Source organism: Bos mutus, chromosome 6 (genome assembly GCF_027580195.1).
Source record: "Bos mutus isolate GX-2022 chromosome 6, NWIPB_WYAK_1.1, whole genome shotgun sequence".
Classification (NCBI taxonomy): Eukaryota; Metazoa; Chordata; class Mammalia; order Artiodactyla; family Bovidae; genus Bos; species Bos mutus.
The window spans coordinates 35,692,401-35,717,477 of NC_091622.1; the positions used below are offsets into that span (position 1 = coordinate 35,692,401).

At 38.9% G+C, this 25,077-nt stretch overlaps 1 protein-coding gene across 1 annotated transcript in view; it reads left to right on the top strand.

Moving 5' to 3' along the window:
- FAM13A (family with sequence similarity 13 member A) overlaps positions 1-25,077 on the top strand; it is a 311,477-nt gene that overhangs the window by 13,234 nt on the left and 273,166 nt on the right. Inside the window, 2 exon segments of the mRNA XM_070372152.1 lie at positions 214-403; positions 8,597-8,806. Coding sequence (XP_070228253.1) covers positions 214-403; positions 8,597-8,806 — 400 coding nt within the window.

Here is a 25,077-nt window from a genome sequence, read left to right on the forward strand (position 1 = left end):
CTTTTAATCAGTATATCCGTGTATGCCATTCCTAACACTGAGCAGCATTAGAGAGTTGTTAGGGATTTAGGTTTGAGTTGACATAAAAATAAGTGAAGACCACTCCTCTACAGCCTCCAATACTTACCCTTCAGCTCAGGTGACTGTGTGGTAAGCATGCAGCCTCCTGTGGTAAATGTAACTGACTGCTCTTTTTTCTCCCGCTATTTTAAGCAAAGTAAAACAGCGGTTCGGCTGAAAGAAGACATGAAAAAGATAGTGGCGGTGCCACTACACGAGCAGAGGAATCCCACCTATACCAAGTTGTTTGGAGTCAGTCTCCAGGACCTTCACCAGCAGGGGCTGACCGAGAATGGTGTTCCAGCTATCGTGGGGAGCATAGTGGAGTACTTGACCATGCACGGTGAGTCCAGTCGTGTTGTGTGACTCTGCTATTTTTACAAAAGAATGTTTCAGTGTGAATTCATCATGCATTATTAGAATATTCCCTAAAACACCTTAATCAGAATATTGAATTATGGCATAATATACCCTGCCTTTATAAGAGGATGTTAAGAGCATTATGACTGTTTAACATTATGTGGAAAATACTTAATTCAGCTTACCATGGAGAAATCACTTTAGTAATTGAGGTTTCTAGTTTGGAATGATTCCTAGTGTAAAGTACTAAAAGACACTGTTTTAATATTAATGCTGAGTTCTCTTGACTTGTTCCCTCTGAGAGTCAATACTTTTTAATGTAACAGAATACTTTGAGTATCTCTTTCGGTTTGAGGTCAGTCATGAACTTATTGAATATGTTGATTGCTTTCAAAACTCAGCAGAAATAGCAAAAGAAAGTATTATGTATAACCTACTGTGGTGTTGGGAGGGGGCATTAACTTTTGGAATGGTAAAATTGTGTAAAATAATTATAGACTGCCATAGAACATTGAATGATAAAAAGAAAATCATATCCTCTCTTTGTTAGTTAGAGAGCAAGTATGTTTTACAGCTTTTTAAATTATTTTATTTAAAATAAGACTTAAAAACGTCTATGACTTGAGAGAATGTTGTTGTTCAATCGCTCAGTCCTGTCTGAATTTTTGTGACCCCATGGACTGTAGCACACCGGGGTTCCCTTCCTGCCTGTTTCCCACAGTTTACTCAAATTTATGTCCATCAAGTTGGTGATGCCATCCAACCATCTCATCTCTGATGCCCCCTTCTCCTCCTGCCTTCAATCTTTTCCAGCATCAGGGTCTGTTTCAGTGAGTCAGTTCTTCACATCAGGTGGCCAGAGTACTGGAGCTTCAGCTTCAGCATCAGTCCTTCAGTGAATATTCAGGATTGGTTTCCTTTAAGATTGACTGGTTTGACCTCTTTGCTCTCCAAGGGACCCTCAAGAGTTTGAGAGAATGATGACTATCAAATGAGGGCAGGGTGATGGGAGAGCTCCAAACTATAATAAATATCAATAAACTTTAAGAGATTTGGAAAGAAGCTGTTCTGAGGGAAGAGCTTGTAATCTTCATTTTCTATGCTGAAACAAACATTTATATACTAAAACAAGACTCTCTGCAGAGTAGAATATGAAACTTGTGGGTGTTTTTAAAGGTAAAACTTGAGATTTGGAAGACATTCTGTACTTTGGGCAGTTTGCTTCACCTGACTCTTGGCATGATTCCAAGTCAGTTGCCCCTGCTGAGGAGGAGGCTGCAGGGAAATGTTCCACCTTTCCTATGTAGGGACATGTATGTGCTGTAACAGGGACTGAATGGCAGACAGTTCAGGCCTCAGAAGGTGTTTTGTGTTAATTGAAAAACAGCCATTTGCTCAGGTTATTTGGTATGTAGATGAGAAAATATTATAGTATTTTGCTTTGAAAACTGAAGAGCCAGGGACTCATTGCATTCTTACCTCCTAGGAGTTAGTGTTTTGGGAGGAAGATAGCTGCAGGAGGGTGAGATTCTTAGAGAACAGTTCTGGATTTGTTCAAGCACGTTAAGCAGGTTAAACACAAAGGTGTTATATGCAGTATGGCAGGAAGATGGGCCCTTGGCCTACAAAATCTTAAAGCCAGGTGTTACAGAGTTAGAGGTTTGACAGGACTTAGTTACACACTCACTATTAAGTAAAACTGTAACCTCTGACTTAGATACGAGACGATCACTAGATAATTCATTTAATATCTTAAATAGGGTTGTTTGGTATTACTCATTTGGATGCCAAATGTGACAACCTAAGATAATATTTTCATTATGGCATCACTGATATTCTGACCTTTTACCCAACAATGATTAAGTAATAGCCTTTTGAGGTTACTCTTATGTAAAATTGGCCTTCCCTGGTGGCTCAGACCGTAAATAATCTGCCTGCAATGGGGGAGACCTGGGTTTGATCTCTGGGTCAGGAAGATCCCCTGGAGAACGGAATGTCATCCCATAACAGTATTCTTGCCTGGAGAATTCTATGAACAGAGAAGCCTGACTGGCTGCAGTCCATGGGATCACAAAAAGTTGGACACAACTGAGCGATTAACACTTTATGTGAAATCATTTTTATTTTTAATCTTTTAAAACAATATTGAATAACTACTAAATGTATGTGGTTTGAAATTCAGAAAGGTATACAGTGAAAAGTCTCTCCCTCCAAACCCTGTCCCCTGACCATTCATCTCGCCCTCCCCAAAACAATATACTAAACTATTTTTTGCTACGTTCTTGCAAAGATATTTGAATATATAAGCAAATTTGTGTATTTTCTGTTTCCCTTTTAACATTAGCACATCATGCACACTGTTTATGAATCTTCTTTAAAAAAATCACTCAATGGTATATTTTGAAGACTGTTCCATTTTGCATAAAGAGCTTTCCTCGTTTAATTCTTTATTCCTCTGCATGCTGTTACACTTTATATGTGTGTCACTGTGTTAACTAGTCACATCCTGATCAACATTGAATTGTTCCAGTCTTCTGATGTTTGCAGACAGTGATTCAGTGACCGACCTTTAACACGTATCGAGCACTGTGATGTGCCTATAGACTAACCTTCTGAAAATGGGCTTATGGATCAAAAGATATGTACACTAATAATCTTAGGAATTGAGCTAGTTTACATTCACGCCATCAGTGTATGAACATCTGGGCAAATTTTGAATTAGAGATTGCGTTTCTTCTATTTCTCCTTAGTGTACCCTTCATTGTACTTTAATAGGGTGGATTCAGGTAATACAAAACTAAATGTTTTAGTGGGCTCAGGCAGCTATCAAACACATGGCCCCTGCACTGGAAACACGGAGTCTTAACTACTGGACCACCAGGAAGTCCTTCAGTCCATCATTCTTAGCCAGGGTTAAGAATACCCTGGTTAAGAATATGTGTTCAAAATATACATTCATCGACAGTACCTCAGATCTACTGAATCAGAGTCTTGACAGGCACCTGCCCTGTGTTTTGAAAAGCTATGTAGTTAATCACACTGTAGACAACCTGAAGCTGCTTTCTGTATTTGAAACTATTACTTTAATAAACCATAGGGCCCGTGTAAGTTTGAAGTGTGGTATGGAGTTTGAGGAGCTTCCCTGGTGGCTCAGTGGTTAAGAATTTCATCTGCCCGAATGGATAAGAAAGCTGTGGTACATATACACAATAGAGTGTTACTCAGCCATTAAAAAGAATACATTTGAATCAGTTCTAATGAGGTGGATGAAACTGGAGCCTATTATACAGAGTGAAGTAAGCCAGAAAGAAAAACACCAATACAGTATACTAACACATATATATGGAATTTAGAAAGATGGTAACGATAACCCTGTATGCGAGACAGCAAAAGAGACACAGTTGTATAGAACAGTCTTTTGGACTCTGTGGGAGAGGGCAAGGGTGGGATGATTTGGGAGAATGGCATTGAAACATGTATAATATCATATGTGAAACAAATCTCCAGTCCAGGTTTGATGCATGATACAGGATGCTCAGTGCTGATGCACTGGGATGACCCAGAGGGATGGCATGGGGAAGGAAGTGGGAGCGGGGTTCAGGATGGGGAATACATGTACACCCATGGCAGATTCATGTTGATGTATGGCAAAACCAATACAATATTGTAAAGTAATTAGCCTCCAATTAAATAAATTTATATTAAAAAAATAAATAAAATTAAAAAAAAAGAATTCCGTCTGCCAATTCAAGAGGCTTGGGTTCAATCCCTTGGTCAAGAAGATCTTCTGGAGAAGGAAATGACAACCCACTCCAGTATTCTTGCCTGGGAAATCCCACGGGTAGAGGAGCCTGGTGGGCTACAGTCCATGGGGTCCCAAAAGCATCGGACATGACTTAGTGACTAAACAACGAAAACAAAATGGAGTTTGAGGGCAAGATACTTCAGTTGGTTTTGTTTCACTGTTTTATAGCTTAAGTCAACAAGTATTTATTATGCACCTGTGAGACAGTAGGCACTCTGTCAGATATGGGATTAGGGATGATTGGTTGTATAATTAACCGTATTTAGATATTATAGTCATACTTTGTTGTTTAATGTAAATGTAGATATCTAACAACTTGCTGTGAGGGAAACCTTTTACTATTATAAAGGAATTTTGAAACAGAAAGTGCTTATCAAGCTCTCTATTAAGATCTTTTAAATAGACTTTTCTTTGGCCACCTAATGCAAAGAGGCGACTCATTGGAAAAGACCCTGATGCTGGGAAAGATTGAGGGCAAGAGAAGGGGGCAACAGAGGATGAAATGGTTGGATGGCATCAGCAACTCAGTGGATATGAGTTTGAGCAAACATCTGGAGATAGTGAAGGACAGGGAAGCCTGGTGTGCTGCACTCTATGGGGTCACAAAGAGTCAGACACACTGAGCAACTGAACAACAAAAATAGACTTTGGGTTTTTATAAAAACCAAAAAAACCCACAAAATTTACATGTATTTTTCCATTCAAAGGAAAATCTTGTAAGTTATGAGTCATATCATGTTTATACTGATTGCTGCTGCTAAGTCGCTTCAGTCGTGTCCGACTCTGTGCGACCCCATAGACGGAAGCCCACTAGGCTCCCCCGTTCCTGGGATTCCCCAGGCTAGAACACTGGAGTGGGTTGCCATTTCCTTCTCCAATGCATGAAAGCGAAAAGTGAAAATGAAGTCGCTCAGTCCTGCCCGACTCTTAGCGACCCCATGGACTGCAGCCTACCAGGCTCCTCCGTCCATGGGGTTTTCCAGGCAAGAGTAGTGGAGTGGGGTGCCATTGCCTTCTCCGTTATACTGATTAGTTATTTTAAAATAACTAATGTTGTTTATTGTGTTACTGGATTGCTTCTACTTTAACATGAAGATGCTGTGGGATATTTAAATAGTGTAGGATTCTCTACTTACCACCAGATGTCAGAATATGCATACATATTGTCATATGACTGTCTGGGCCAGTGTGCTAATAAGAAAAATTCTGACTTCTGGCATGTTCAGTTTCTGTTGATGGATTCATACGATCATATATGTATTCTTTAGATTTTTAAATACTTCAATTGTAGCTGTCAGTGCTGTATACATTATTTTTTGGCATTGCTAATCCATTAAATTGATGTTTCATTATGATTAATCTACATCTCCTGAAATCAAATGTGACAGAATCTCAAATGTACGAGAGTAACTCCATAAAGCTTTCTAAACATCTCCTCCCTCTGAACGTTTCTGTCGTAATCATTTCCTAAAAATTTATAATAGGAAACATTAGAGACTGTATAGTCTGATAAGTTTCACATGGGTATTGTATATAAGTTCATAAGGGACTTCAAAAAACTATATGGATTCTTTTTGCCAGAGTAAAATAACCATGTCCTGATTGAAAAGTCACTAAATATCCTTCGCGTTGTTTGGGTGAGAAAAGTTCCTGAGGGAAGAGAGTTTTGCAAATAAGTGAAATCAGGGCAGAAAAAATGGTTTAGAAGCATTGACTTTGATGACTTCTATTTGTAGCTTCTCTGTCCTTTATTAAGGTCCACAGGGATCAGGAATGTTTAAGACTAAAGCCAGTTCTTGGAGCTGGCTAGTTATTTTTTAATAACTGAAAGTACATTTATTTGAGGGAAGAGTCAAAAATCCTTGTTGGAAGAGGGAACCTCAGGTCAAAGCTAGAAAATTACTGTGAAATCAGATCCAGGGGCATTTGCTGGGCCAAAAGCAGGCTCTCGAGCTGGGTAGATAGAGGACTATATTGTCAAATTATGTATCTTCAGAATTAAAATTGTTTATTATCCCACAGTTCCTATGGGTTAGAAATTCAGACACAGTTATGTCTTCTGTTTTAGTGTCTCTTTTAAGGCTGCAGTCATGGTGTTGGCTGAGGCTACCATTCATATCAGGACTCGACTGGGTAAAGGTTCACTTCCAAGCTCCTGCATGTGGTTGTTGGCATGATCCAGTTCCTTGTGGCCTGTTGACCTGAGGGTCTGGGTTACTCACTGACTGTTGTCCAGAAACTGCCCTCACTTCCTTACCACGTGGACCTTTTTATAAGGGAGCTCACAAAATAACAGCTGATTCATCATAGTGAGCAAACAAGAACAGTCAGGGAGAACGCAAGCAAGCAATGTAGACATCACAGTCTTATAACCTAATCTCAGAAGTGAGGTTGCAACCTCATCACGTTCTCTTGTTTAGAAGCTAGTCACTAGGTCCAGACCACACTCAAGGAGGGGAGGGGATTCCACATGGCATGGATACCAAGAGGTGAGGGTCAGGCACTAGGGCCGGTCGAGAAGCTGCCTAGCTCACAAACTGCCTGCTGTCTCCTCTATTACATGGTGGCCTAGCCATACCAATTGTGAAATATTTTTAATATCATCTCTGGTTTCACCAATTTTTGCCAAAATTGAGCTAAAATTCATATCCATTTTTGATACTTGTGTTCTTCATAACCCAATAATATGTGTATATGTAGAAGTACAAAAACATCTTATCAGATGACAAATTCCATAAGGATCCTGGTGGTATTTGAAGTTTTTTTCTCATAGTTGGTTTTTTGTTTTGGTACCTAACATACTGCAGGGTATTTTGCTGAATTAAAGGATTCATGAATGTCTTATCAAATTACAAAGTAAATGAAATTAGCTTTCTTTTTCTTTAGAAAGAGAAATACAGTTAGAGGAAAGAGAGAGAAACCAGGGCTGATAGGAACAAACACCTGCCATCTAAATAATTCAGATAGGCTTCAGTGCTTAGGTGGTTGGCTGAAATTCACCATTGGACTCTCAAAAAGAGAGTGGCGAGTTGAGTCTGTGGGTTACTCTTTTCTTAGATTGTTTCTCACACTTTCAACATTCCTCCACCATCTGACTCACTTGCTTTCATGGTACTTTGTCTTCTTGAACCCAGCACACTGAGCTGGAAATCATTGTCCTCGACCTCAAACCAGCTGCCACCCTTCTACCACACCCCGCCTCCACCTCATTCTTTACAGTACTTTTTCCTGAATCCCTAGTTTTCAAATATTAAAGTTACTTTTCAGTCTTCCCCACTTCTCTGTTTTCTTTGTATGCACCAAGTTCCCAAATCATCTTTATTCTTTCCTTTGCATTCCCTTCCCACCATAGTGTCTGTCTTACTGCCTTATATAGACTGTAGTCACCCTAAGGCAAGCTCTCTGCCCTCTGCATTCTCTACTTAGCTAGCTAGGTCTTCTTTCAACCTGGTTTATGTTGTCTGCCACAGTCAAACACACATTTAATGCTCCATTGATAAATTATGATAAAGTCTTTGCCCTTTGTCTTGACATGCATTATCTTATACTTAACCCTTTCTTCCATTTTATTAACTCATGACTGATAAACACTCCATATTTCCACCTGCCTACCTACTCTCTGTTCTCCTCTCTCAGCTTCTCTATTCATATATTGGTTTCTCTTTGTCAGGGATCAATTAAGTTTTTTGGGTTGTGATGCTTAATCCTTTTGTGGCCCTCTTTAAGAGAAAGAATACAGAATTAAGAGTACATAAACAGGGATAGAGCACTGGAGAGGGCCCCAATAAATGAGAGGCTTCTCCATGAAGGCTTCTCTGCTTAGCCCAACTAACACAAATAATCACAGATCAATAGGCCAAAGGCCAAGATCTTTTCTTAACTACTTTGCAGTCTCTAAGTCTTACAGTTTGTATTTATTGATTACTAGAGAAGTAATGGTTCTTTATCAAATAATTGCAAAGGTAATCACATACAGTTAAGTTTCTTGCATACATGTTATTCTTTTTTAAATAGTTGTTCTCAAAATGATAAGTTGTTTATGGAGCCCAGAGTAAATTTCTGTTGTATACCGTAGAAGATTATATGAATGACATTTCTTTGTGGAGTAGTGTGTGTTCTGTGTCTGTTGTGTCCTGACCTTATTTTTAGAGGTCAGCTTTCACAACAATCATGTATGATGTTTTGGGTTGATATGTAGTAAATGGGAAAACATTTTATAAATTGTGAAAACATTTTATAAATTGTGAAAATCTTCCAGTGCTTGATAATTATTCAGGAAAGTTTGTACTGTGGTTTATTTGTTACTGTTCTTTCGAGTTTGTGTTTGTGAGAGACCTCTGTTTATTTTCTGTGTCATCTTGGCTGTTTCAGGACTCACCCAGGAAGGCCTTTTCCGGGTGAATGGCAACGTCAAGGTGGTAGAACAGCTTCGATGGAAGTTTGAGAGCGGGGTGCCGGTGGAGCTAGGGCGAGATGGGGACGTGTGTGCGGCGGCCAGCCTGTTAAAGCTCTTCCTGAGGGAGCTGCCCGAGAGTGTGATCACCTCCACGCTACAGCCTCGCTTCCTTCAGCTCTTTCAGGGTCAGTACACCAAATCCTTCTAGGAATTAAAGCAATTTTATTTTTCACCTAACAGATTTTAAATATTTACAATTCCTCCATTACTGTCACCTTGCTATCTTATTCTAGATCCTTACCTTCTACCCTAAAATAATACTAAATTATGAAATGCTATTATTAAATATAATTTCTAAGACTGTTGGCATATGAATATATAAATGACATAATAGTTAAAACCCCTGGTGCTTTTGGGCCAAAGAAATTCTTTTCTGACTAGTTAGTGACTGCCATCGAAGTACTGAGGCATTAAATTTTGTGTAGGGAATATTAATTAAATTGTGTTTGCTTAGTGTCCTTTGAGACTGAAAAGTCACTAGTGTGCTTTCTCATAAGCAGTATTGAGTCCTAAAATAGTATTTGTTTTATATAGTTGAAGTTAAAATTGATTGTTTAGAGGTTCTTAAGCATCTGTTTTTCTTTGAGGTAGCGTTCATTTGCAATATAATATTAGTTTCAGGTGTACAACATAGTGATTCAAAATGTTTATATGTTATACTTCATTTAAAGTTATTATAAAATATTGACTGTATTCCCTGTGCTGTCCAATATATCCGTGTACCTTATTTATTTTATATGTAATAATCTGTGCCTCTTAATCCCCTACCCCTACCTGTCTTGCCCCTTATCTCTTCTTTCTTCTCATTGGTAGCTACTGGGATGTCCTCTATTTCTCCAAGTCTGTTTCTGTTCTGTTATGTGTATTCATTTGTTTTATGTTTTTCAATTTCACGTATAAGTGATAAGACAATATTTGTCTTTCTCTATCTGACTTATTTCACTAAGCATAATATTGTCCAGGTTCATCCACGTTGTTGCAGATGTCAAAATTTCATTTTATTTTATGGCTGAGATATGTGTGTACACACACACACACACACACACACACACACACACACACACACACACACATATATGCTATGCTAAGTCACTTTAGTCGTGTCCGACTCTGTGCGACCCCACAGACGGCAGCCCACCAGGCTCCCCTGTCCCTGGGATTCTCCAGGCAAGAACACTGGAGTGGGTTGCCATTCCTTCTCCAATGCACAAAAGTGAAAAAATAAAGTGAAATCGCTCAGTCGTGTCCGACTCCTAGCGACCCAATGGACTACAGCCCACCATGCCCCTCCGTCCATGGGATTTTCCAAGCAAGAGTACTGGAGTGGGGTGCCATTGCCTTCTCCGATATCTATCTATCTATCTCTATATCTATATCTATGAAAGGACACTTAGTTGGCTTACATATTTTGGCTATAGTAAATAGTGCCACTGTGAACATTGGGCTACATGTATCTTTTCAAATTAGTGTTTACATTTTTTTGGATATATGTATATCTAGAAGTGAAATTGCTGGATCATAATGGTAATTCTATTTTTAGTTTTTTGAGAAAACTCTATACTCGTTTTCATAGTGGTTGCACCAGTTCTCATCAATATTGTACAAGGCTTCCCTTTTCTCCACATCCTCAGCAACATTTGTTGTTTGTGGTCTTTTTCATGATGGCCATTCTAACAAGTACGAGGTGGTAGCATATTGTGGTTTTGATTTGCACTTCTCTAATGATGAGTGATGTTGGACATCTTTTCATATTCCTGTTAGCCAAATGTATGTCTTCTTTGGAAAAATGTCTGTCTATTCAGGTCTTTTTTTCCCATTTTTTAATTGATTTGGTTTTTATTGATAATGAATTGTATGAGCTATTTATATATTCTGGATGTTAACCCCTTACTAGTCATATCTTTTACAGATATTTTATCCCATTTAATAGGTTGTCTTTTCATTTTTTTCAATGGTTTCCTTCACTATGCTGAAGCTTTTACATTTAATTAGACCCCATTTGTTTATTTTTGCTTTTGTTTCCTTTGCTTTAGGAGATAGATCCAAAACAATACTGCTGCAGTTTGTGTCTTGCCTATGTTTTCTCCCAGGAGTTTTATGGTTTGGGTCTTAGATTTAGGTCTTTAATCAATTTGAGTTTATTTTTTATATGGTGTGAGAAAATGATCTGATTTTATTCTTCTAGATATAACTGTATGGATTTCCAGCACCAGTTATTGAAACAACTGTCCTTTCCCATTACATAGTCTTGCATCTTTTGTCACAGATTAGTTGATAAGCGTGTGAGTTTATTTCTGGGCTCTCTGTTCTGTTACATTGATGTAGGTGTCTGTTTTTGTGCTGATACCATACTGTTTTAATGACTGTAGCTTTGTTATAAAGTCTGAGGTCAGGGAGCCTGATTTCTCCAGCTCCATTTTTCTTTTTCAAGATTGCTGTGGCTATTTGGGGCCCTTTGTTTAGCCATACAGATTTTAAGACTTTTTTGTTCTAGTTCTGTGAAAAATGTCATAGTAATTTGATAAGATTGCATTGAATCTGAAGAGGGTCTTGGAGCCTCACCTTTATGACCTCGTGTAACCTTAATTACCCCTGTAAGGGTCCTGCTTCCAAATATTGGAGTTTAGGTCACATTAGTCACATTTAACCTGTGACTTTGTAGGGACATAATTCAGTCCATAGTACTGCTTTTTTTTTTTTTTAATTATCAGAATTTACTGTATGTATTATTAAAAATTAATTAGTAAAATGCCTACAGAGGATGCTAATTAGATACTGTCTAGAATAGAAATCATTAATTACTACAGAACTGATGTTTTTTTCTTAGAAATCTTTAATGACTAGCAGAGATAGGAATAAGGAATGAGTTTAAAATAAATGATAAGCTGTCTAAAAAATACTACTGGGTACTGTTTTTGTTTTTTGTATAATTTTCTGTAAATTGTTTGTATTTTAATATTGATTCTCTGTAAGAATTTATTCCTTCTTGTGATAATAGGTGCTAGTTAGTGACTACTCACTGCGTAATACCTAGAAGTTACTTTATTTATATAATCTCTTTTGATTCCAGCATCAACTCTAATGAGATACAGAGAAAATAAGATTCATTTTGGAGGAGGATATTACAGCCTGAGGTTTAGAGCATGGGCTCTGGGTCCATTCTGACTAGTGTGCCTGCTGCCAGCTGCATTAGTATGGACGGTTACTTAACCTTTCTGTGTCTTAGTATATTAGGTATCTATTGCTACCTAACAGTTGTCTGAAAACTACATTAAACATGTATTTTCTGTCAGGAAGTTGCTCTCAAGAGTTGTCAAAGGGCTGCAGTTATCTGAAGGCTTGACTGGAGCTGGGAGATCTGCTTCCAGGGTGGTTTGTCCACATGGCTGACAGTGTAGTGCTGGCTCTTGGTGAGACGCCTCAGTTCCTTTCTCTGTGAGCATTTCCTGATGGCTACTTGAGTGTTCTAATAACATGTAGCTGGCTTCCCCCAGAGTGTGAGCACATCAGGAGCGATGGAAGCCATCCTTTCTGTGACCTAGCCCCAGAAATCAAATAGCATCACTTGTACTACATTATATTCATTAGGAGCATATTCAAGAGGAGAGGAATTGGGCACCATCTTTTGAAGGAAGAAGTGTCGGACTTTGTGGACACTGTAAAAACCACCACACATAGTTTTACTACTATGGAGTGCACTTCCTGAGCTTGTTGTGGATACTGATTTATCCACTGAAGCAATTAGAACAGTGTTGGTACCATATATTTAATAAATGTTAAGTTGTGCTTCTCAATTGTGGCAACCCATAAGAATTGTCTGGGAAGCTTTGAAAAATCCCAGAGATCACTACATCCTAGACAAACTAAATCATCATCTCTAGAGATGAGACACAGGCATCTATAGTTTTAATGCAACCTTCCATCCCCATGCTTATGTATCAGTTTATCCTCAGCTCTTGCTCCCACCCCTTGGTTTCTTGATTATATAAAGATGAACCATTTAGTGTGATTTCCTTCAAGTTTTTAACTTTTAACCTTAAAATTAGTCCCTTTATTCTAATGTCCCTGTTTCCTAAATAAAAAAATTACCAAAGTTACAGAAGAGTGAATGCACCTACCTGCCTAATGATTAAGGAGGAGGAAGGAAAGGGGGGAAAGTGAGTTCCAGTTTGGAGTTAAATGAAGATTTCAAAATTCTTGCCCAGATTAATTGAAACTGCTTGAACTTTTGGTTGTTGTTCCGCCTGGTAAATCACACAAAATGGACCAAATCTTCCAGAAATTCATCAGGAATATTTTTGGAATAGCTATCAATTATCAATTTTTATTTTTTGAAATGTTTTATATAATTTTAATGAAAGTGTGAGCCTGCAAATATTGCATGTTACAAATAGTACCGGACTCCTTTATATGAAATCAGTGATTAAAATTTTTTTAATTATAAATTGAGATAAAGGCATTGTTGCTTCCCAGTTGGCTCAGTGGTAAAGAATCCACCTGCTAATGCAGGAGCTGCAGGAGACATGGGTTCGATCCCTGGATCAGGAAGATTCCCTGGAGGAGGAAAAGGCAACCCACTCCAGAATTCTTGCCTGGAATATCCCATGAATATCCCTGGAATATCCCAAGAGGAGCCTGGCAGGCTACAGTCCATGGGGTCTCAAAGAGTCGGGCATGACAGCGACTGAGCATTCACACACGCAAAGGCATTGTTTGGTATTTTATTGCTCACATAGAAAAGTAGGATACTGTCCTGTGAACAGTGAGCTTACAGGTTTATTAGGGGAATAGAACAGGTACACAGAAAGCCAGGATATACAAAACAGAGTGAGTTTGAGGGGAGGAATCCTTACTAAATCAGATGATAAGAAGGGTTTATGAAAGAAGGAAGTGATCCTTGAACTGGGACTTTTGGAGGGCTGGTAGAATTACCACAAATGGTGAGTGCTTTAGGAAGAAAGGATTACAAAAACAAAGGTGTTTGGAAAACAGAGGTACATGATTGCAACAGTGAACATAGCGTGTGTTAGGGAAGAGGCGGGGATGAATGGTTAATACAATCGGTTTGGTGGTTTGTCAGTAACATTTTTAATCAAATACTGAAGTGACACATTCTTAAGTAATTTTATTACTTGATAAAATTCATCATCTTATTGCTTTTAACATTTTCCTTTATTTAAAGAAATCTTTTTGTCAGACTAATATATGCATATGGTTTTATTAAAAAATTAAATAAAGTGGAAAGATTTACATAGTAAACCCCTAAACATGCTTTGGCTGCCCTTAATTTTCTTTCCCAGAGGAAATCAGTTTTCATTTGTCTAGCTGTTCTTTTGATATTTCTTTCCATTTGATAATATAATGTTTTATCTTGATTACTTACTTCCGGATATTATCTCATTGTTTCTGCTAAAGAAATGTGCAGGATTAGCTTTGTTACATTGTTACTTACTCCAGTATCATTCTACCACAATTTTAGCTGATAATTTTTGTACGTATTTAATTAAGGTATGCCTTTATAGCACTATGTAAGGGTGTGTACTTGTGTGAAGTGTATTGCCTGATGTTAATATCTCAGATTTATAGGGAATTGTGTGAATGAAAATAATCTGCATTTTTTAGATTGCTCCAATGCATCCACCATTGCCTGTTTTTTTCAGAATGTCAAATAATTTGTCAATTGTTTATTTCTGGGGAGATTGCTCTTGGCCCCTTTTTCTTCTCTCATCTAAACCCCAGTAGTAGGTGTCACCCTGAGCCTCCTTCCCCAGTCTTCCCAGACCTGCCCTTCCTGGCAGTCTTTTCTCTCTATTGTGTTGGACACTCAGCAGATCCCTTCAGCCTGGAAAATATTGTCTTTTGGTCTTGGAAATGTACCTGTATTATCTTTTATTGTTCCTGTAGAGGTTTGATTATCATCTTTAAATTCTGTTTTCTGTGAAATTTAATAAATTTTATTTTCTGACCTTATTTTAAAATTTTAGCCTTTGACTTTAATATTGAACATATTCATGCTCTATTTTTTTTCGAAGTACTTTGTTTTATTGCACTGTGTTCTTCTTTCTGAGATACAAATAAGGCTTTTGGGGATGTTTGTTTATGTGGCTTTGGTTTGGTTTTCTTCCCCCCTATATTTCTGTTTGCGGGATTTCTTTTTCTCTCTTTACTCAAACATATGAGGATCTTTGGCTGTCGAGATTTAGGAGTAGCATTTTGTACGTGGACCAGTGGGCTTGTCTACTGGCGTGCTTCACTTCAGGAGGATTAGATGGTGGGGATAGAGGAAACTCTAGCTGTTTCATTGGGGAACCACAAATGTCAGTATGTGGGCATATTTTTCTCTTCAGCTATTGAGTTCCTTGAGCAGGAGTGGGAGGGAGATGGGAAGTATGCTAATGGGCCTGTTATTTATTGGCACATTTTCACTCATCTTCCCGTTTTCTGCTGTTTCCTCACTGTAGACCTTAGCTGTTTCAGATGTCCAAGAATTCACTGATGCCATGCAGAGCCTAAGCCTCAGCACTCTTGCCTGCTGGCTCGCTTGCCTGGGTGCTGGGGTGGTGGAGGCTGCCTGAAGCTTGACAGGCTTGCATGCAGTCTGTCTGTTTTCAGTCACTTGCATTCACTTCCAAATGGCTTTGAAATCTCCTCTCCTTCTGTCTTCTCTGCTGTTCTTTTTTTGCCCATGGGTGCTTACACTTTTTAAGCATCATTTTACTGTCATTTAAATAGGGTTTTGGGAAGAATATGTGATCAGTTTGTTTCTTTAAATGGACATTCTCCTTTACCTTTCACCCATCCCATGCTTGATTTTAAATGGGGAGAATTTTATAATAGCAGCTGTGTAAACAATGTGTGAGAGTTAAGTGCCTCTGAATTTTAGCTTATGAGCTTTGATAATTTAGATTGCATCTGTTTTTCGTAAGAAAACCACCCTAGTAACACTATCTTAATCAGCATAATGCCTGATTGTAAAGAAAGCTTATTTCATTTGCTGACTTGGGGCTTGAGCCTTGCACTATTTTTTTTTCCTTACGTGAGGAATTCACTAGGTAAGTTTGAGTTAAGGCTGTCTTTTGTCTATTCTATATCATAGTGTCACTGGCATTGTTTGATGTGAGCTGAATGGTTTTGCCTTGCAAATTATAATGTACTAGTTATTAAGTCATTACCTCTTGGGTAGTAAGAGCACCATAGGAAAAATGAAATATTTCCTTCCCTAGGTTCATTCCTTCTGACTGAGAAGTTCCTTTCCTTTCAAAATTCTTAAACTCACACATTTTTCATAGAAACGTTTCTATGAAAAACAATCATTATATTAAACTCCAAGTCTAAGCCCTTTGCATTTTCAGAGTGTGCCTTTTAGGTTTTCTATAAGCAGTGCTAAATATATAAATTATGCATTTTGTCCTGGGTAAAGACCTAAATACAGAGCAGAATTAAAGCATTGCCATCTGCCCAAGCTGCCAGTCACTCAGATGTGTGAAACCTCTACTGGAATAAATCGAAAACGTGGTGCCAGGAAACGCAGGTTTCCACACATGACTTTATACATTTTTATGATATTCCAGTTAGTCCTGCTTCCATCCAGATCCACATGACAGGAAAAAAAGCCTTTCTTATTTATAATTCCCTATGATCTCTAAGGTTGTAGATCCTAATAGCTAGATGATCTTTGGTTTACTGAGTACATATAAATATTTTCCTCTTAATGGCCTTTGACACTGTGAGATAATGTTAAGTAATGCGTGGGATTATGCAAATTTGGAAAGGTCAAGACTGAGCAAAATTATTCTGCATTAGAACAACTGGTCTTGAGGTATGTATGTGTTGTGAATGTGCGTGTATGTAAATTTGCTGAAATCCTTGGTTTACTCTTGTCTTTTCAGCTGTGTTCTCTTTATCCTTGATGGCTTACACCTTAAAAAATTCCTGTCATCTTAGTGAGATATGAAGAGGAAAAGTAGATAAACTCATCTTTAATGGAAAGTTCTCTTCTGACTTTTTCCTACACTGGATTTTAAAGTCAACAGAATTGCCTTATTTTTTTCTTGAGATACAATGTACATACCATAAAACTGACCTTTTTAACGTGTACAATTTAAAGTGGTATTTAATGTATTCAGAGAGGGCAGTCATCACTACTATCGGGTTTTAAAATATTTTTATCATTCCAAAAGAAACTCCAAGCCTATTAGCATATACTCCCCATTCCTTCCCAACTTCCCCCCTCTTCTCCTACTAGTCGTAGGCAAACACTAATCTACTTTCCATCTATACAGGTTTGTCTCTTATGGCCATTTCTTATAAATGGAATCACACAATATATTGTCTTTTGTGACTGTCCTCTTTCACTTAGCATAAGTTTCAAAATTCATCCATCTTGGAACATAAATCAGCGTGTTGTTCCTTTGTGGCAATGGCACCCAACTCCAGCACTCTTGCCTAGAGAATCCCATGGATGGAGGAGCCTGGTGGGCCACAGTCCATGGGGTCGCTAAGAGTCGGACAAGACTCAGCGACTTCACTTTCACTTTTCACTTTCATGCATTGGAGAAGGAAATGGCAGCCCACTCCAGTGTTCTTGCCTGGAGAAACCCAGGGACAGGGGAGCCTTGTGGGCTGCCATCAATGGGGTCGCATAGAGTCGGACACGACTGAAGCGACTTAGCAGCAGCAGCAGCAGCAGTATTCTATTGAACGACTATGCTGCTGCTGCTGCTGCTAAGTCACTTCAGTTGTGTCCGACTCTGTGTGACCCCATAGATGGCAGCCCACCAGGCTCCCCTGTCCCTGGGGTTCTCCAGGCAAGAACAATGGAACGGGCTGCCATCTCCTTCTCCAATGCATGAAAGTGAAAAGTGAAAGTGAAGTCACTCAGTTGTGTCCGACTCTTAGCGACCCCATGGACTGCAGCCCACCAGGCTCCTCTGTCCATGGGATTTTCCAGGCAAGAGTACTAGAGTGGGGTGCCGTTGCCTTCTCCATTGAACGACTATACTACACTGTATTTATTCATTCATTAATTGATGGGCATTTGGGTTGTTTTCACCTGTTGGCTCATAGGAATAATGCTGCTATGAACATTTATGTACAAGTTCTTTTATGGACATATGTGTTCATTTCTCTTGAGTATCTATCTAGGAGTGAAACTACTGAGCCAAATGGTGACTTTAACATTTTAAGAAACAATTTTCCAAAGTAGCTGTACTATTTTGCATTCTCATCAGCAATTAATGCAAGTTTCAATTTCTTTACACCATCAACAATACCTGTTATTGTCTGTGTTTTTCATTTTCATTATTCTCATAGTACAGGCATTGGAGTTTTATAATAACATGAAAATTATAGGCTTGAAGGGGAAAAAGAGAGATCCAGAAGCTCCAGGGCCATGAAAATAATGCCTGTTGGGGGGGGGTTGGAATAAATTATCACAAACTGAGTGAAATCTTCAGTAAATTCTGCACTCTTCATGAATGCTTTCATGAAGAAGTCTTATTTAGATTGAGCTGGAAGAGGGAAAGAGAGAATAGCCAACAAAGGACTTACTAAAAAAAAAAAGGTAAAACAACCTGTATCAATAGAATCAATTCATAAAATACTGAAAATTTGTTTATTGTTTAAATTGTATTGGTTTGAAGCAATGCCAAGTGACCAGCTTGCTAGCCACCTGCAGCTCTACCTGAACCGTTTTAAGCTCTGTCCTGAACCCTTGCTTTGCTGAGCCCGTGAGCATAGTCAGCTTTTACACTGAGTCTATAAACAATTTGAAGACTTCAGGGGAAGAAGGGGACATCCAAAACAACCTTAAATAACTCTGGGTAATGGTTTAAGTCACAGGACATCAAATAAGTCCAGTCCACTTACAGCTGAGCAATAGTGTCAGCTGGCTCAGTAGTGGGGATTAGGTAGAATAGTAGTAACACGATTTGCACTGAAACTACATACTTACTGTACTTTGCCCACTTACGATAGCACTAGCTTTATGGAGAAAGCCAAGTTTTATTGGCAGCAATATTGCCAGCAGTTTTGAAGATTAGTGTCATTGTGGGAGGCTGCCCCTCCTATATTAGAATGATAGCTTTTCCCATTCTCTGGTGTATAGACATTCCTACATTATAAACAAAATCTTCAGCTGTTACACCCTTGTGTCTCACATTTAGCCTAGATGTGAGCTCCCAGTTTTGCTATATGGATAGATTATTTAAATGCTTGCTATGTTTTTAATTGATGTCTTCATCTCCACTGACAGGCATTCAGTGAATGTCTGCAGCATAGATTTGCTGATGTACTACTTGGTGTCACTGAGCATTAGTTTTTGGCTATAGGACTGAAATGTAAAGCATCATCTAGTTCTTGTTTTTCCTGCACCCTTTGCCTTTGCTTTCACATGCAGGTCCATTCTGGGAGTGGCAGTGTCAATCTAGATACAGGCTAATTTGGCAATAAACATAACTCTACATCTTGCAGGAGCTAATCAGAAAGATAAGATTTGTAGTTTTATTAATAACGTCTAAGAACAGGTTGTCATTTATTAATTTTTATTAGTTACTTTATCATTCCGCCCTTTGAGAAATTTGTGTGAGGATTTGAGAACTTTGTCATGGGCAAGGGTTGCAAGAGAGCTGTAAAAATATAACTTCTCCTTTCACATGGAAAAATACCAATTCCATTAATCATAAGATAGAATTATGTATATAAACTTCTCATCACTCTAAAAAGACATGGTTCCACTCACGAGAAATAAAATGCAGAGGTAAAACCGAGTCTAATCCAGGATAGCTGGCATTTTATCATGATTTTCCCCATTCTTCTGCATGTTTAGAAAGAAACAGAATTCGTGTTTTGTTTATTCTTAGTTGTTTTATGAAGCATTTTGTGCCCAGAAATTCTTAAGAGTCCTTTATTAAAATGCTGTTCCCCACATATACCCCAGGACCTAAGATGTTATATTTGATTGTAAATGAATGGAGATTCCTACTCCCAGTAGTAGTTTCCTACTACTTCTTACCAGTTCTGCTTATTTATTTGTTGATTCAAGAAACATTTAAATATTGACATATTTGAGACAGTGTGCTAGGTTCTGTGTGATAGTGATACTCATAAGTGAGCTTTGTAGGCATGCGCTGATCAGAGCCTATGCTCTGAGGTCAGACTGCCAGGATTTGAGTTGCAGCTTGGCTGCTTGGTAGTTGTATGAACATGGAAAAGTTAATGAATGTCTCTGTTTCAGTCTAGTCATCTCTAGCTGGGAATGTGTGAGATTGCTACTGCTGCTGTGACACATTACCAGAAATATAGTGGCTTAAAACATCACATACTTGCTATCTCATTGTTCTATGAGAACTGTGTAGGCTCAGCTGGTTTCTCTTCTTCAGGTCTCACAAGGTCAAAACCAAGGTGTCGGCCTGAGTTCTTGCTTCCAGGCTCATTGAGTTTTGGGGAGCTTTCAGTTCTAAGTGGCTGTGAGGCTGCAGTCCCTGATTTTTGCTGGCTTCTCTTTCTGGAGGCGGTCCACATTCCTGAGCTAGTGGCCTTTCTCTAGCTTCAGAGTCAGCATCAACTCACTGTTCTAATAGATTAGCAAATTTTCATAAATCCTTGTGTGAGCATTAATGAGGAAATAAAAAGCTACTTCAATAATCTGGCGCCATGAAGCTAAATATTTTGGTTCTTTTAATAGCTGACCTTCCCATGGCCCTGAGATATATTGTAGTAGAGATTAGCATTTTGTCAATTGTTTTTTTTTTTTTTTTCTTCTTCTTGAGGCTAAGATTGTATGTACAGTATAACTTCCTGGCCATCAAAAAGTCAAAGCACATGACAAGCACTAGGAGGAATGTCCAGATAAGAGTAGGGTGCCATCCCGTGATTAGGTCCATTATTGCTGATTATGATTGTAATCTCTTTTTAATGAGAGCAAATACTTGTCACATGCTTCAGTGTTTGCTACCTAATCTGGAACAGAAGTTCTGGTGGTACAGTTTTCTTCAACTGCTGAGTTGGAACAGAAGTTCTGGTGGTACAGTTTTCTTCAACTGCTGAGTCATTTACCTGTATACCACACATACTGGGTGCTAGTTTTTTGTTCATGGTTTAGCTTAAAAAAAAAAACACACACAAAAAAACGGGTCACATTCAGCCAATAATGAAAATCTTGTAAGAAACATGAATAATTTGAAATGGCACTTTTCACTAATAGAAAAAGTTAGTTCTTCTCCTAGGAAAAGATTGATACTAAGGAAAATGATGACTGTTTCAATTATTAACCATTATTCCATGTACAAAGTTTTTTTAAGCTCTTTGGGTTCATAAATTATACACATCCTAATTTTTATTCCAATTTAGTTCTAGAAGTAACCACACTTTTCTGAAACAGTTAAAATATTTTAATATATCTGCATTGTGCAGTGCATAGTTGCTCAGTCGTGTCCCTCTTTCCCCAAATAGAATATGCTTAATAAAAGCATGATGTTTATTTTGTTTAGTGCTGTATCCCTGGTGTTAGAGACAGTCAGACACATGGAAAGCATGTGATCAACACCACACATAGTGTGGATAAGTATACATTAGGAATAAGTGTGCCCAAGATAGAAGCACTGCTCATTCTTATTTATGATGTGAGACCTTGAGACATTGTCACAACCAGTATAAATGTAAGGATGTGAATGAATACGGTACTCCTTATTATATTTAGGTATCAGTGAATCAAAAAGTAATGCAAACAATAATAGTTATTATGAACTTTGTTTCTAGAAAACATCAAAAGGCATCTTCTTAGGCACATTTGCACCCATACTTGCCTACTCAGTGCTAGGCTGGACATTATAAATGTGTGGAGCAGTTATTAATCTTATATGGAGGAAGACTTATCTGTGGGATAGCTGCAGGTGGGCAGTAAAGGTGATATTTACCCCAGATTTCTGGAAAAGCAGTATAAATTGCAGATCCTCAGTATTATTGTGGGTGCTAAGTTGCTTGAGTCGTGTCTGACTATAACCTGCCAGGCTCCTCTGTCCATGGCATTCTCCAGGCAAGAATGTTAGAGTGGGTTACCATGCCCTCCTCCAGGGGATCTTCCCAACAAAGGGATCTTAACTCACGTCTCATGTAATTATTTGGTATGAAAAGAAATGTTATGCTAATAAAGTCTTTACTTCACTACCGATATGTTTGAACAAAGACTCAGGAGGTAAATTATGAATATTAAGGTCCAAGTGTGGTACACTGCTGTCAGAGCCGCTGAAGTAGGGTGAACCAGTGAATCTGTCCTCCAGAGGAAGCGGGAATGCTTGTGGGTAGGAGGAGATACATATGTTTTCCCCATCATACTTATTTTTGCTTTTGGAGACCATATTTAGTGATTTTTTCATTCATGCCATGAAGGATTTCATGGTATTTTGTTAAGTTGGAGATTCTCTGAATAGATATCTCCCTTCCCATTTTTTGGTCAGTTTTATTTCCTGGGAAATTACTCATTATATTTCAAAATAGTGGAAGTAAATCATCAAAGTACTGCAGCTTTTCAAAGATGTCATAAAATCCTAACTATTTTAAATTTTTTTTTTTTTTTTTTTTGATCTAGTGTCTTCACACATTGCCTGCCATAGGGTTTGAAGTTTCATTTCAGAGCCAGAAGGGCGGCCAGATGTCCATTGTCAACACTGTTGGAAAGCTGTTGCTTATACCCTGAAATGCTGGGAATTAATCCACATTTTAGAAAGAGAGCACACACCCATGAAAACATCCAGACTCACTTTGCCTTAGTCACCATAAGGAAAAAAAGGCAAATAGGAGTACATTTTCTGTTAGTTTCTTTTTTGTTCTATTTTATGTATTTATTTTGACTGTGCTGCATCTTCCTTGCTATGCGGGCTTTTCTCTAGCTGCAGCTAGCAGGGTCTGCTCCCTAGTTGTAGCGCACAGGCTTCTTAATGCGGTGGCCCCTTTGTGGATCCCAGGCGTTAGGGCATGTGGGCTTCAGCAGTTGTGGCTCTCGAGCTCTAGAGCCCAGGCTCAGTAGTTGCGGTGCATGGGCGTAGGTGCTCAGTAGCATGTGGAATCTTTCCAGATCAGGGATCAAACCTGTGTCTCCTGCATTAGCAGATAGATTCTTTACCCGAAACCACCAGGGGAGCCCCTCTTAGTTCACATTTGTCTTTTTAATATAAAGGTATGAAAAACGGATAGTTATCAATTCATTTTTAATCACTCCCAACAATTATTTCCATTTCGTATGTATTTCTACTAGGCAAGATCATAGTACAGTGGAAAATGATGTGATAATATGCAACATACCACATCTTTATGGATTATCAAAATATTTGGATATGATTTTTTAAAAAAAACGGGTTTTCCCAGTGGTTCAGTATAAAGAATCTGCCTGCCATTGCAGGAGACACAGGTTCAATGCCTGGTCCGGGAAGATCCCACATGTCATTGAGCAACTAAGCCCCATGTGCCAGAGCTTTTGGGCCTATGCTCTGGAGCCCGGGAGCCACAACTGATGAGCCCACGTGAAACAGCTATTGAAGCTCTCATGCCCTAGAGCCTGTTCTCTGCAACAAGAGAAGCCACTGCAATGAGAAGCCTGCACACCCCAACTACAGAGTAGTCCCTGCTCACTGCAACTGGAGATAAGAACAGCCAGCACAGCCAAAAAAATTACTATGAATAATTTCTAGTATCAAGAGATCTATTTGCCCTGAAATTATAGTTTACTGGATCACATTGTTTGTGATCAATAAGAAATGGAGTTATTCCAGTCATAAATAGAATGTTCTCCAATATGATTCTACCAAAGAGGGGACATCTATACATTTTCAGCATTGCTATTTTTGACAGCATCACTTATTCTAACATTCATAAAGGTGAAATGGGTTCGTATTAAAAGACATTTCACTGAAACCTCACTGCATTCATAAAACCAAGGTAATGAAGGTAAAGCAAAACATTACTTTGCTTATTTAACAAACACTTAACATAGCACTTAGTATGTGTCACCTACTTTGTTTTAAATACTCTGCAAGTGTCAACTCTAATCCTCATCACAACCCTGTTTCATAGTTGATTTGCATTTTTTGCTAAGTCGCTTCAGTCGTGTCTGACTCTGCGTGACCCCATAGATGGCAGCCCACCAGGCTACCCCATCCCTGGGATTCTCCAGGCAAGAACACTGGAGTGGGTTGCCATTTCCTTCTCCAATGCATGAAAGTGAAAAGTGAAAGGGAAGTCGCTCAGTCGTGTCCGACTCTTAGCGACCCTATGGACTGCAGCCTACCAGGCTCCTCCATCCATGGGATTTTCCAGACAAGAGTACTGGAGTTGAGTGCCATTGCCTTCTCCAGTTGATATTACCCTTAAAAATAAGGAAACAGTGCAGTGAAGAGTCTGAGGTCACAAAAGTAGTAGGTAGCTAAACCTGCTTCCTAGCCTGCATTCTTATCCTGTGGTCTACAGCCACTGTCAGTGGCAGTCTATGACTTTCTGTGTTTTCACTTCTTGCTATTGGACATTACTTATGTATCTGTAATGCTGGCACTCTTCTTCCTTTGCATCTTACTTGCCTCACTTTTCTGTTTCTTACACTATTGAATGGCTGGAGCAGCTGGCCTATCTAAATTAAAGAATCCAATGTGTGTTAAATGTTCAGTTCAGTTCAGTTGCTCAGTCGTGTCCGACTCTTTGCAACCCCATGAACTGTAGTATGCTAGGTCTCCCTGTCCATCACCAATTCCCAGAGTCCACCCAAACCCATGTCCATTGAGTCAGTGATGCCATCCAACCATCTCGTCCTCTGTTGTCCCCTTCTCTTCCTGCCCTCAATCTTTGCCAGCATCAGAGTCGGCTCTTCACATCAGGTGGCCAAAGTATTGAAGTTTCAGCTTCAACATCAGTCCTTCCAATGAACACCCAGGACTGGTCTCCTTTAGGATGGACTGGTTGGATCTCCTTGCAGTCCAAGGGACTCTCAAAAGTCTTCTCCAGCACCACAGTTCAAAAGCATCAATTCTTCGCTGCTCAGCTTTCTTCACAGTCCAATTCTCACATCCATACATGACCACCGGAAAAACCATAGCCTTGACTAGACAGACCTTTGTTGGCAAAGTAATGTCTCTGCTTTTTAATATGCTGTCTAGGTTGGTCATAATTTTCCTTCCAAGGAGTAAGCATCCTTTAATTTCATGGCCGCAGTCACCATCTGCAGTGATTTTGGAGCCCCCAAAAATAAAGTCTGACACTGTTTCCACTGTTTCCCCATCTATTTCCCATGAAGTGATGGGACCAGATGCCATGATCTTAATTTTTTAAATGTTGAGCTTTAAGCCAACTTTTTCACTCTCCACTTTCCCTTTCATCAAGAGGCTCTTTAGTTCTTTTCACTTTCTGCCATAAG